Source organism: Cyprinodon tularosa, unplaced genomic scaffold (assembly GCF_016077235.1).
Source record: "Cyprinodon tularosa strain WSP-4 unplaced genomic scaffold, ASM1607723v1 ctg529, whole genome shotgun sequence".
In the NCBI taxonomy this organism is placed as follows: Eukaryota; Metazoa; Chordata; class Actinopteri; order Cyprinodontiformes; family Cyprinodontidae; genus Cyprinodon; species Cyprinodon tularosa.
Window position 1 is genome coordinate 62136 of NW_024039262.1, and position 13717 is coordinate 75852.

A 13717-nucleotide genomic window follows, 5' to 3' on the forward strand; every position below is an offset into this window, starting at 1 on the left:
GTATTCTTTTTTGAATGCATCAACAATCTTGTTGATTCCAAAGAAAGTCTGCATGATGTAGCTTTATTTATAGAAAAAAGTGAACCATTATTGATAAAAACAAATTTTGAAAAAATAAAATAAAATCCTTTGGAATTATTTATAAAATGATGCTGAAAAAAAATTTATTAGTAAAATAAGAAAGCAGCTATTAAGGCAGTTCAATTAGAGGTGTCCTAAATCATCTTTATGCCTGTTTCTTTTCTTTTATCTTAATCTCTCTCTATATATATGTCCTTGTATGATTGTCATTACCTGATTCATATATCCCAAAATATATATATTTTAACAAAAAAAAAGAGCATTTTCTGTGAAATAAAAAAAATGTATTCAGCCATAGAGGGATCGATTTTTCACGTTTATTTTTTAGCACCATAAAAAGTCACTTAAGGATGTCCAGTGTGTCGCTCTCAATCTCACTTTCCTTTAGGATGGAGCAACAGTGGTAGAGGTCGAGGAAAGGACCAGAGAATTGGAGTAAGAAGAGGTTTGGAGAAATAAAATGCTGAGAGAGCTACAGCATCACCAGATGATCAGCAGGCGGGTTTCACTTGCTGGCAGAGGTGAAGGTGAAGCATCCTCTCTGGTGGAACTGCATGTCCCTGATACGGCGCACCGACTGGATCTGGGGCTGGAAGGCGCAGAAGTCGTTGTAGTGTCTGTAGTCACCGCACTCAAACAGGTACTGGTAGCCTCTGTATCCGGGGTACTGGTAACCCACCCAGCTGAGAGAAGAAGGCAGAGGAGCACAGGAGTTATGTGTTTGTAGTGAGCAGGTCTACATAGACTTGAATGTGTGGAACAAGCAGCAGAGGATCCTGTTTTAGAGATCTTGTAACAAGAAGTGAGGTTTTCTGCTGTCCAATTGTCCTATTTAGTCTCTAATGAGAATCTAACAAGGTCAACTTGTAACTGTAGAGCTACTTCCATTATTAATCTGCTGGCTCAATTGAAAGGTCAGAGGTTATTGAAATGGCTCTGCCTCATATTCAGGTAGTTTCTATGTAGTGTTTTTATCTAAGAGCAGTAAGATGAGCTTCCACCTATCTGATGGAAAATCCTTTCAGTCGTTTATTGTTCTGTAAAACAATAAATGACATATTCTGACGTGGGAGCTGGTTCCGAGCTCGTCTGCCTGGCTGAGTGTTTCCTGGACGGGGCCGCCTTTTACAGTTGCTTTCTGCTTCTGTCTCCTTGAACCCCAGTCGGTCTCAGCAGATGTCCGCTCACACTAAGCCTGGTTCTGCTGGAGGTTTCTTCCTGTTAAAAGGGAGTTTTTCCTCTCCACTGTCGCTACAAGCATGCTTAGTGTGAGGGATTGCCTTCGAGTCAATGAGTCGATGCAATCAACTGGTTTTATTAGATAGAAAACTTTGAATCAATCTGACTGGATGATCTGGAGAACTGTAAAGTGCCCTGAGATGACATGTTATAAATTGGCGCTTTAGAAATAAAATGAATTGAATTAAGATGATCTACTTTGAGGCTGCAGGGTTTGGGAGGCTGGATTTCGGGTCTTGGTGGCATTTCTTTGAACATTAGATATGAACGACTTTCTTTAGGAGCTCCAAGGACATCCTAATGGCATCTTATGACAATAGATTATGAGCTTCGTTACAACACTCAGTTCTTTTAGGAAGAGTTTAAGATATTTCAATAAAAACATTCTTTCAGAGCATTTCTTTCTTTAAGGGTTAATATTAAAAATTTCACATGGATGTAAACAGACTATAGATGCCATAGTTGCCTTTAGGCAGAGGTTTCAACTAACAAATTACAAATACTTTGTTACATTTCTTAAGTAGACATTTTGGCTATTTGATAAAATTAAGTTGAGTAATTATTGTTTTAGACAACTTTTATTCCTTACGCTTTAAAAATAGACTTCTTAGTTTTGCTCCATTTAAGCTCATTTTCTTTATGGTCCGTTGGTATTTAACAAAAATAAAAAACATCAAAATAATTGGTTTTATCCAGAAAATAATTTTTTTGTGGTTGGACTCGGTGCTGCCCCAACTTGTTATTCACTTCATACCAAAATAAATAGTTTTTCAAGGTGATGCAAAGATAAATCTGACACTATTACCATTAGTTATAAAATTAAAAAACTTAAGTCTAAGGTAATTATCATCCAGAATTGTAGAAAAATGTTCCTTTAGTTGGCTAGTGCAGTAAAGCTTCTGTCATTAAAATTTTTTTCCTGCATTACCTTTACTTTTATGCTTTAAGTAATTTTAAAATGGTACATTTACACTTTTAATGGAGTAAAAAACTAAAGTTAATTTTCTAACTTCTACAAACGTGTTTTAAACAGCAGGATTTATACTCCTACTTACATACATCTCTGCTAGCAAATTTAAATAATAATAAAAAACCCTCCTTCATGGCAGCATGCATGCAAATCAAATCATGCAAAAGGTTCAGAAGTAAAGGTGGCATAATAAACATTAATACTCCTCTGCCTTTAAAAAGTTTCTGGATGTTAAGTAGAGGTTTAAAGTTCCCTTAAAGAGGTTAAACGGGATATTTAAAAGCTCTCCAAGGTTTCTACAAACTGAGTAACAGTAAAGATGTCCTGAAAAAGCATATTCTCTGATCTCCAGCTGCAGCTGAAGTAGGAGTGTCCACTCACGCTCCTCCTGGCACCCTCACGCTGCCCACTCTGTCACAGAAGCCATGCGCCCAGAGGGTAGGGACGTCGTCCTCCTGAATCTCCATCTTGTTCCCCTTGAAGTCAGAGAGCTCGAAGAGGCAGATCTTGTGCTCCAAGCTGTCCTGCAGAGAGGAAACCCGAAACACAGAGAGAGGATCTCAGGACTGCAGGATTTCTTCCTGCCGATCTGTTAGGGACTCAACAGATGGCAGCACTGCACCAGTTTGGGGCCTGAGGGACCAGGCTGGAGCTTCATACACTTTCTTCATTACCAATGATCTTATACTGCTTTAGATAACACAGAAATGGAGGAAATTATTAAAATTTAAATGTATAGTAAAGCTCCAATTTAAACCTTACAAGTTTTCATGAATTTTGATCTTATTGTAAAGCTTTACTTCATTCAATAGCTAACATAAGGACAGCCATTAGCCCAGAAACATGTGCTAAAAAACAGAACTTTGTCTAATTTATAAGTCATGATGTATGAAAAAAAAAAAAAAAGCTGTTGAAAGTCAGACTTTGTTTATGGGGCGGAATGCCGTCCAAATTTATCCTAAATAAAAACGCTGAAAAGCCAGCCTTTGTTCAGCCAGTCTGATGTGGTCACAGCTCTGCTCTATAAAAAGAGACTTTGAAAGCAGAGCTTTGTTTGGCTCTAGTTGAACCTGTTGAGGTTTCAACCACCCTAAGACATCAATGGAAGAAGGAATCTTTTCAGCACTGACAGCTGTCCTTTCTCAGCCTCCTAATGGAGGGGCGTCAGCACAAACAGCAGCACAGTTTACCATGCGGATGGGCCTGAGGGACATGAGGCAGTCGCTGCGGTAGGACATGCTCCAGGTATCCCAGCGAGGATACTCTCCCTTCTCCAGGATGAACATCTCGCCACGGAAGTTGGTCTGCTCGAAGGCAACAAAGCTAGAGCGGAGGGGTGGGTGGGGAGGGGAGGGCAGAGGGGAGAGGTGGGAGAAAGTAACACACGTGAAGGATGGAGGGTGGATACGCTGGTGAAGATTCTCAGTCATCCAGGTCATAGTGATTCCAAAAGTTAAAAAAACAATTCACTGGCGTTTGTTTCCAAGTTTGAAGACCATAACAACCTAGTCGGGCCTCAACACTGAGCCGGGTTCTGCTGGAGGTTTCCTCCTGTTAAAACTGAGTTTTCCTCTCCACTGTCGCTACAAGCATGCTTAATGTGAGCGATTGCCTTATAGTCAATGAGTCGATGCAATCAACTAGTTTTCCTTAGATAGAAAACTTTGAATAAATCTGACTGGATGATTTGGTGAACTGTAAAGTGCCTTGAAATGACATGTGTTGTGAATTGGCAATATAGAAATAAACTGAGTTGAATTGAGCCAGGCTTTATTGTTCCACTCTATAAAGCTTGGAACTCAATGCCATTCCAGACATTTTGAACTGAAAAAGCTTCCTGGATGGGAAGGGAAACGTCTTCAAACGTGGAAAACAAATTCCAGTGAATTGTTTTTTAACTTTTTAGGGATGAGGGTGGATCGCTGCAGATATAACGTGTCTGCGTGTGAACTTACGGGCCGCTCTCCACAATCAGACTGCGCACTCTGTCCATGCCACGGTCACAAACGTTCATGCACTCGTCCATGACCTCCATCATCCTGCCCTGGAAGTTCTCCTGGTCGAACAGCAGGATCTGCACATTAAACAAACAGGGAGATGCTGATCATCTCACCTTTTCAGCATAACCCGGAAGCCGTTAAAGCAGGGAAGGAATACAAGAATAAAAACATGACTATAAAGAATAAGAAACGTGCCTTTTGTTTCCTAAAACTGTATGAATAGAATTGTAGAATTCGCCTTTTATCGTCATAACACTGTCACAAGTACAAAGGAATGAAATTCACTCTCTGCATTTAAGCCATCCCTTTGGGGAGCAGTGTGGGGTTAAGGGTCTTGCTCAGAGACCCAGAGTGGCAGTCCGTGGGAGTGGGTCTTGAACTCGGCCGCCAATCCCACAGTTTGATCCAGTTTGATTTCTAATTCAAACTATTCGAGCCTCTGAACTCTCCCTATTTAATGTTTTCAGTAACAGTGAACTATTTCACATCACTAAGCTTCTTAACTAAGTGACTTAAACAATACATTTTTACAATGATAAACTTAAGAAAATTGTTGCTTTAATCATCTTTAAAGCAGTAAATTCATTTCCCCTCTCAGGGATCATCTCTGTGCAAAATGCTGCTTTAAAAACAACCTTTTTTCAAATTGTCCACTAACATGAAAATTAAATAACATTTGTATTCTAAGCTCAGAAAATTGAAGTAAAATTCTTAAACCTCCACACCTCAATACTTCTATGCCTTTGAACACATTTCATCTACTTAATTTGCTTACTATGCAACCTTTACCTTTTTTTTTTAGTTTAGGTCCTTCAGAAGCCCCACTGATCTACAGAAGCTTAAAAGAACAGGTTGGTGCTGATGTGACTCACTCTGTAGGATCCCATGCCAGGCTCCCCGGTCTTGGTGGGCTTGCTGGTGGCAGCTGGAGCTGGGGCTCCCTTGTCCTTGGTATCAGCGCTCTGGCTGGAGGCGGACTTGGCGGTCTGAGACATGGCGAGGGGCTTCAGGAGAGTCTGATGGAGGAAAGCCAGGGAATGGGGGAGTCAGAAATAGAGGTGTGAGCAGATGCATTTGCAGATGTGTTGATGTGAAATAAAGGGAGGAAAGTGCTTTGTTGGGATTCATTGTTTATGCGTTGGATGCTGCACTTCTATTCAGGCCTTTTTCCTCGACAGAGATGGGGTGGGTGGGGGGATGAGAAGTGGGGTGTGCAGCTCTGATGCTCAGCTGTGTATGTCTGCGTCTGTGTATCCTTACCTGCGTTAGTACAGCTTGCAGTGGCGTGTGAAGGAGGCTGGCTCGTGCTGGTCCAGTCAGAGCTAGAGCCAAGCTTTTTATACCCTGGCAAAGGCCAAACGTAAAGGCTCTCAGCACAATAGAAAGCCTCGCGTCATCACAGTTGGCCTGGTTCAAAGCCGGCTAGCCTGGAAACGCTGTCGGCCCCCTCTGGCCTGCCTGTAAGCATTTCACTGTCAAAGGATAGCACTGACCCAAGCAGTTTTACCCCGTGTCGGGCTGCTGGGCCTGTGAGCTGTAGCTACATGTAGACATGAGGAATGCAACGATCCAGAGCGTACAAAGAGATAATCACCTCCACGGCTAACAACAGAGCACTAAATTCTATAACTTAACCCGAGAACAAAGACAGCATGTTTAAAATCATCATCCTTCAGCTCTGAAGACTAAAATAGAACATAACATGCAGAAATTATGCAACTAGACATATTCCTCAGTATAAAATCATCTAATTTAAGTAGATCTATAGAGTATTTATAGAGTATTACCAGTTTTAAAACCTTAAAGGTTTTTAATTCATCAAAGGTAAATAATATAATTACTGTAGAAGTGATTCTCCTGCTGCCTTGCATGTGTTGTCTGTTATTTCCACTGGTTTGATTTTAGAATTGCTCCTTTTTTTTCTTATTCATCTCCATCAGTAAGTTTTATATTCATTTTTCAGCAGTAATGCTTTCGCAGTTCTCATTTCTTGCCTCTGTGGTCTTTAGTGTTTGACACATCCCTGTTTTTAGGGTAAAAGTGGCACTGTTTTGTTGTGCCAATTTGTACACTGAATTGCAAAGGGGGATGTTTCATAACTGCTCTCATACCAGATGCCGTCCTGGTGGGTTAAGTGATCACGCCTAAACGCTTCAGTTTTATTTAGCTTTCCTTATGTGAAGATTTTTTTCTGTCGTTCTCCTTTATGTAGACATGCTGTAGGTCATTTCCCCACTTTCCCTTTTCTGTCCTTTGATATTGTGTAAGTATTGGACCCATCTTTATCTTATCTTTAGAATTTTCTCATTACGTCTAATAAATAATAGCCACCAGCAGGAAGTTACTTTGGTTTCCTCAAAGGAAACCAGATTGCATAACACTGAACAGTCTCAAATGGAGATCAGACCTAATCGAAAGAAAATAGGCCGTAATATAAAAGTTATCTAAGATAATATGCTATAAACTAATATTAAATGTCATATTATGATTCATTTTATGATGTCTATGATTTCTAAAGGCACTTAACTGCCAAGCAGGAGTAAACCAGTGAAGTACATGGGGACCAAGAGATTTGTTTATGGATGCAAAATGGATTAAAGGAAGACACAGCCTGTGTGTTTAAAGGAGAAAACGGACTTGGAGCAAATCCAATAGCTCATATTTCTCTAAACCTACAACACTGTGTTCCATCCAGCATCACAGTTCAGTGATTAGGAAATAGCAGCTGTATAGCAGAAGGCCAAAATTTGTTGATGAAAAATAAGTTGTGATCTGTCATTAAAAACATTCTGGCTACAAATGAATTGCCCCCTTTTGTTGATTCTTTGAAATAATGGTTGCTGCTGATCATTTGGATATGTCAGTTGGATTACATCTGGATTATGTCACCTCTGCAGAAATGTTTTTTTTTTCTTTTTTGGTAAACTGGATTAAAATGTATTTGATACATGCAGATTAGGTGGAAACTAATCCTACAGTATAATCTGTGTGAATCCTTAATCATTCTATGATAGCTGATGCTGGGAGTCCAACTAATGACAGGCTTGCTGGTCTTAGACTGATGTTGTTTTATACTAAATATCTGAATAAATGTTAAAAATATACATATTCTTTCATTTTGTTTTTATCAAGAGTTTACTTAATTTAGTCAATTGAAATTTCTAAAACATAAAGATGTATATCTAGTTTTCCAAATTCAGCTGTTGTGTATGTATTTAGGTAGAAATTACACATAGATTTAGTATTATTTGTGAACATGAACTGAAAAATGTTTTGTTTGTCAAGATAATAAATGTGGACATATTAAGAATCGATTTAAAAAAATGGAAATAATATTTTAAATAATCTGCTTTATCCCAAAAAGATTGATTTCAAATAAATCTTTTTCAATGACAGAAGTATTAATGTTTCAGTCCTGTATTCAAACTATAAGTCTTCTTTCCTACCAAGTGTTCAGGCAGTTTTATATAAACACATCATTCCATTAGGCAATAGGATAAAAATAATTTAAAACAAATATTTGACAGCCTTTTAAAACCAATGTGTGAATGAATGTATTGTCCATATGAAGCTACTTAAACCCAAGTTTGCATGGATTACTAGGCTACTGAAAACTTACTGCTGCCTTTTTATGGTCATTTATATCTAACAGATTGGGGGCTCATCCAGGATTCCAATATATTAGCCATTGAGGCCTGTAAGAGAAAACCATGTGTTGTTGTACCAGGTGTCCAAAGACCACTCTCACAGTATGGTAATCCAGTTTGGATAAGTGATGGATTGTTGACTTACTGCAAAGGGAAGCAAAGGGTGTTAGGGGGTTAAGATACCTTTTAACTACATTTATTTCATAAAACCCCTGTCAAATTGCCCCAGTTCCCCTCTCTAAGCTGCATCTGACCATTTATAATTTGCCAGCTGACCCTGCAGTGCCTAGCTCAGATAAACACGTACGGAGAGGAAACCAGTAGAGGCATGATGTGGGAATGCTCCAAGTCAACATTAAGCAGCATGTTTAAAATTTGCTTCGGGTAAAGTCACATTCTAAAGGGTAAAACACATCATGTGATTCGGCCTTTATCCTACTCTATTTTAAGCATTGCCCATTCTGATGAAAACACCCATTGAAGAGGTTCAGTGTCTTGATATGTACAATATGTGTTAAATTTAAGAACTGATGTGTATCATATAGCACTTTGCATCGGTTGCATTTTTGCCTTATATGCCTTAGGCAGCAAGTTGCACAGAGGAACTCCCATCAAAAAATCACATCCTCAAGCCAAAAGGATGAGTAGCTCTTTAACAGTATTATTGCTCTTTTGCACCAAAAGGGCTTTGGTTCAAATCTTGGCTATTCTTTCAGCATGTAGTTTGCATGTTCTTCCTATGCATATGCCGGTTCTTCTCCAGGTACTAGGGTTTTGTCATAAGTGATGCCTGCCTATTTTATGCATCTCTTTGCCATCCTGAGGTGGACCCGCCTCTCGCCCAGCAACCACTGCAGATAGGCACCAGCCTAAATAGTGCCACCTTTATTTCTGAACCCTTTGCATGATTTGATTTGCATGCATGCTGCTATGAAGGATGGTTTTTTTTAATTATTATTTACATTTGGTTACATTATAACTACACATTCTAATGTATGTTCAACAGAGGTGTATGAATGTTTATTACTCAAGTCGGAGTATATATCCTACTGTTTAAAAAGACTTTTGTAGAAGTTAGAGAATAAACTTTAAAAGTTAAAAGTTGCATAAAAATAATAACTCTAGTAAAGTATAGATATCCAAAGTTTCTACTTTGTTACGTAATGAAGTATTTGTACGTTCTTACTTGACACCTCTGATGTTGAAGGCATAGGCCGACCCAAAGTAGTTTGAAAGTAGATGAAAAATAATTATTAGCTTATTTGAGAAAGAAGTTTTAGGGTTAGGTCTGTTCCCACTATTCTCAGCAAGATAACCTTTGTGAGATACAGTACTGGATGGGGCCTTTCAGGCTTTACAGGATGCACTACCTTGGTTCGGTCCTTCGTAGCTCTGATATGGGCCTTACTGACTCTTCAAGGATCCAGCTGGAGTAGAAAATAAATCTAACACCTTCATGACAATATCCTCCTTTCAAAACACTTTATTCTGAAAGTCTGTTATCATAAACCTAGCATTATGTAAACCCTTTACTCTTGTCCCATGATCTGAAACTTTACCCATTGACTTTTAATCCATATGATCAATCTACAAATGACTCTTAGCAGAGCTCTTTTTTTTCTATGTTTCTTTTTTTTGTAGCGTTTTCCTGTCATTACATTGTCACAAGTACAGAGCCACAAAATTTACTCTCTGCATTTAACCCCTCTTGTTGGGAAGCAGTGGGCTGCCTTTCTGGAGCACCCGGGGAGCAGTTTGGGGGTCAAGGGTTTTGCTCAGGGACCCAGAGTGCCAGTCCGTGGGAGCAGGGCTGGACTCAGAACCTCAGGGATCCAAGTGCAATGCCCTAACCACGAGGCTGCCACTCCCCAAAGCAGGATCACTACCCCCCAGCTGGGATACAAACCCAGGCTTCCTGTTTGCAGGACGCGTGTCCGAGCTACCAGGTAACCTATTTCAGGCCGTTGTTGTTAATTCCACACTTCCTTTTTCTGCTTTACCCTAACTGTGCACAGGGTTTAACCTAAAGTCAATTGAACTGAATTTGCTTCTCTAACAAGTGAAAGTCATCAATTATGCTGACACCCTTTGATGACATTTGCATTGAACTGGCTATTGAACATTAAAACTGCACGTTCAGTCATGGGGAGAGTCGTACCTCCTGAGAACCAATGTCCTTTCTCCCTTTCCCTTGGTTTCAACCAGTGTTTTTGATTTAGCAAAAAAAGCCTGCCAAGGCTGGACTTGGTTAATACTGAATGAGGAGGAGTTTTGGCTTTACAGATCGAGATTTAATGATTTTATTAAGACAAATTACTTTGCATTGTAGTTGTTAGTATGTTGTAAGGTATGTGAAAACTTTCAAGCTTGCAATTCAAATTCAATTAAATTCAAAACAAGTTTATTGAGGAATTATGTCTTAAACTCCACCTTGAAGAGGCCAGAATTCCTTTGGGCTCACAGGAAGTAGAGCTGTTGTTGAGGAATTTAAGCTGCTCATGAAAGAAGTGCCTCCAACTTCCCTGTTTACTAGTAGCTGATTATGTAAGTATACACACAGAAACACACACCCACGCACAAGCGCTATTTAATAGCTTTAAACAAACTGGAGTCTCCTGGTTCAACCTGTTTAAAGCCCAGTGCCGTGCAGTTCCTGTTACATGTGTTAAAAATGGTTAGAGACAAACTTATCACACTGTAAGACTTTTAGAGGCAAGAGCAAGGCAAGGCAAATTTATTTATATAGCACAATTCAATACAAAGGCAATGCAAAATGATTTACATGATTAAAATACTGGAAAATAAAGCAGAATCAAAGCAAGTAGGAAAAATAAATAAATAAACAATGCAGAAACAAAAAAGAAGGCAGTCGAAGGCAATCCTAAACTTAAAGGAACTCAGGCTTTCCGCACTTTTACAGTTTTCTGGAAGTTTGTTCCAGATAAGTGGAGCATAGGAACTAAATGCTGCTTCTCCATGTTTAGTTCTGGTTCTAGGTATGCAGAGCAGGCTGGAGCCAGAAGACCTGAGTGGTCTGGAGGGTTGATACACTGATAGCAAGTCTGTGATGTATTTAGGTGCTGAGCCATTCAGAGATTTATAGACTAACAGAAGTATTTTAAAGTCTATTCTCTGAGATACAGGGAGCCAGTGTAAGGACTTTAGAACTGGGGTGATGTGCTCTACTTTCTTAGTCTTAGTGAGGACACGGGCAGCAGCGTTCTGGATCAGCTGCAGCTGTCTGATCCACTTTTTAGGCAGACCTGTGAAAACACTGTTGCAGTAATATAATCGACTAAAAATAAACGCATGGATTAGTTTTTCCAGATCGTGCTGAGACATTAGTCCTTTCATCCTGGAAATGTTCTTCAGGTGATAGAAAGCCGACCTTGTAATTGTCTTTAAATGCTTTTGGAGGTTCAAGTCTGAATCCAGCACTACACCTAGATTTCGGGCCTGATCAGTGGTTACTAGCTGAAGCGACTGAAGCTGTGTGCTAACTTTAGATCTCTCCTCTATTGGTCCAAAGATTATTACTTCAGTTTTGTTTTTATTCAGTTGAAGAAAATTATGGCACATCCAGGCATTGATTTCTTCTAAGCATTTCCTCAGTGTTTGAATTGGTTCGTGGTGACATGGTGATGTTAAGCTGTGTGTCGTCTGCATAGTTATGGTAGCTGATGTTGTTGTTTTTTATTAACTGAGCCAGAGGGAGCATGTAGATATTGAATAGGAGGGGACCCAGGATGGACCCTTGGGGAACCCCACATGTGATTTTTGTCATCTCTGATGTACAGTTACCTACTGATACAAAAAAGTCCCTGTCCTTTAAGTAGGATTTAAACCAGTTGAGAGCTGTACCAGAGAGGCCGACCCAGTTTTCCAGGCGCTCTAACAGGATGGAGTGATCAACAGTATCAAATGCTGCACTGAGGTCCAAAAGTACCGGCACTGTGGTTCTTCCGCAGTCTGTATTTATACGGATTCATTAAATACCTTGATAAGGGTGGTCTCTGTACTGTGGTGAGCACGGAAACCTGACTGGAACACATCAAAGCGGCTGGTCATATCTAGGAAAGTGTTTAACTGTTGAAAGACTGCTTTTTCAATAATCTTACTGATAAAGGGGAGGTTTGATATGGGCCTTTAGTTCTGGAGTAATAGTTTGTCTAAACTGTTCTTTTTCAGCATTGGTTTGATATTTGCTGTTTTTAGGGACTGCGGGAAAACACCTGACAGAAGGGACGTGTTTATTATCTGAGTCAAATCAGATGCTATTACAGGCAAAACTTTCTTAAAGAAAGCTGTGGGTAGAACATCAAGGCAGCAGGAGGAGGAACTTAGCTGCTGAATGATTTCCTCTAAGCTTTTATAGTTTATTTGGCTGAATTGGGACATTTGGTCAAGATCAATTCCAGTTGGAGACAACTTTGGTACTGAACTTGATATGGATGTATAAACTGATCCTCTGATCTTTAGGATTTTCTCAGTAAAGAAATTAGCAAATTCATTGCAGGCCCTGGTGGAGTGGAGTTCAGGAGCCACGGGCACAGGAGGATTTGTTAGCTTGTCGACTGTGGCAAATAACGCACAAGTATTATGAATGTTCTTGTTACTGATTTCAGAGAAGAAAGATTCTCTTGCATTTTTCAGTTGTAAGCTATATCTGTAAAGTCTCTCTTTATAGATGTCATAGTGAACCTGGAGTCTCGTCTTTCTCCACCTGCGTTCAGCTTTACGACACTCCCTTTTTCACTTCTAACTGCTGGAGCACTTCTCCAAGGAGATTTTTTTCTTTCCGGAAAAGACTTTCACTTTAATTGGAGCAATGCAGCTAATGATGTCTGAGACTTTAGACTGAAAGTTATCTACTAGCTCATCTACTGAGCTGCAGTCCAAGGTTGAAGTAGCAGATTAAGCTTGAATAAAAGTTTCTGTGGCATTTTCCTTAAAGATGCGTTTTCTTATGATGTCCCTTTGGCTAAATGAGTCACTGGAAATGATGCCCTCAAAGGTAACAGAAAGGTGATCGGATAGGGCAACATCAGTAACACTGACTTTAGAAATCTTCAGACCTTTAGTGATGATCAAGTCTAAAATATGTCCCTGTTTGTGCGTTGGTTGCTTAACATGTTGAGTTAAACCAAAGTTTCTAAGTGTGCCACACAGTTCTTTTGCACTTCTGTCTTCAGGGTCGTAAACATGAAAGTTAAAGTCTCCCACAATAATTAAACAGCCATAGTCAACACATATCACAAAATCATTAAAAAAGTTTGACGTGGACTTAGGAGGCCTGTAAACATTTAGAAACATAGTTCGTACCGGGCTCTTTACCTGCAGAGCCAAATGTTCAAAAGAGACAAATTTTCCCAAAAACACCTTTTTACACTTCAGTGAGTCATTAAACAATGTTGCCACTCCTCCACCTTTCCTTTGCTGTCTGCTCTCGCAAAGAAAATTGTAGTTTGGAGGAGACGACTCCAACAGAATATGTGCTTCATTAAGTTCATGTAACCATGTTTCTGTTAAAAACATAACATCAACATTATTGTCAATAATAAAGTCATTAATTAAAAGGGATTTTCCTGACAGAGATCTAATGTTTAATAAAGCCAGTTGTTGTCTCTGTGGCAAGCTGCATCTGACAGCTTATGACTCTTAAGTGTTTGTTCCTGTTTGTTCCCATTTCGTTTTTCCTTCTTTCTGCCACATACTGTATCATCACTAATATTCCATAATTAGAATCAAACTGCTTTGAGTCCTTTATCTCTCTTTTTTTT

At 39.4% G+C, this 13717-nt stretch overlaps 1 protein-coding gene across 1 annotated transcript; it reads right to left on the reverse strand.

Annotated features, from left to right (window-relative positions):
* Positions 1-383: 383 nt before the first annotated feature.
* crybb1 (crystallin, beta B1) lies at positions 384-5706 on the reverse strand. The gene is made up of 6 exons (XM_038304223.1): positions 5551-5706; positions 5163-5306; positions 4246-4364; positions 3481-3613; positions 2672-2814; positions 384-764 (listed from the first exon to the last, which is right to left on the reverse strand). Exons 2-6 carry the CDS (start codon positions 5283-5285, stop codon positions 587-589), a joined length of 696 nt encoding a protein of 231 aa, XP_038160151.1. The 5' UTR covers positions 5286-5306; positions 5551-5706; the 3' UTR covers positions 384-586.
* Between the last annotated feature and the right edge of the window lie 8011 nt (positions 5707-13717).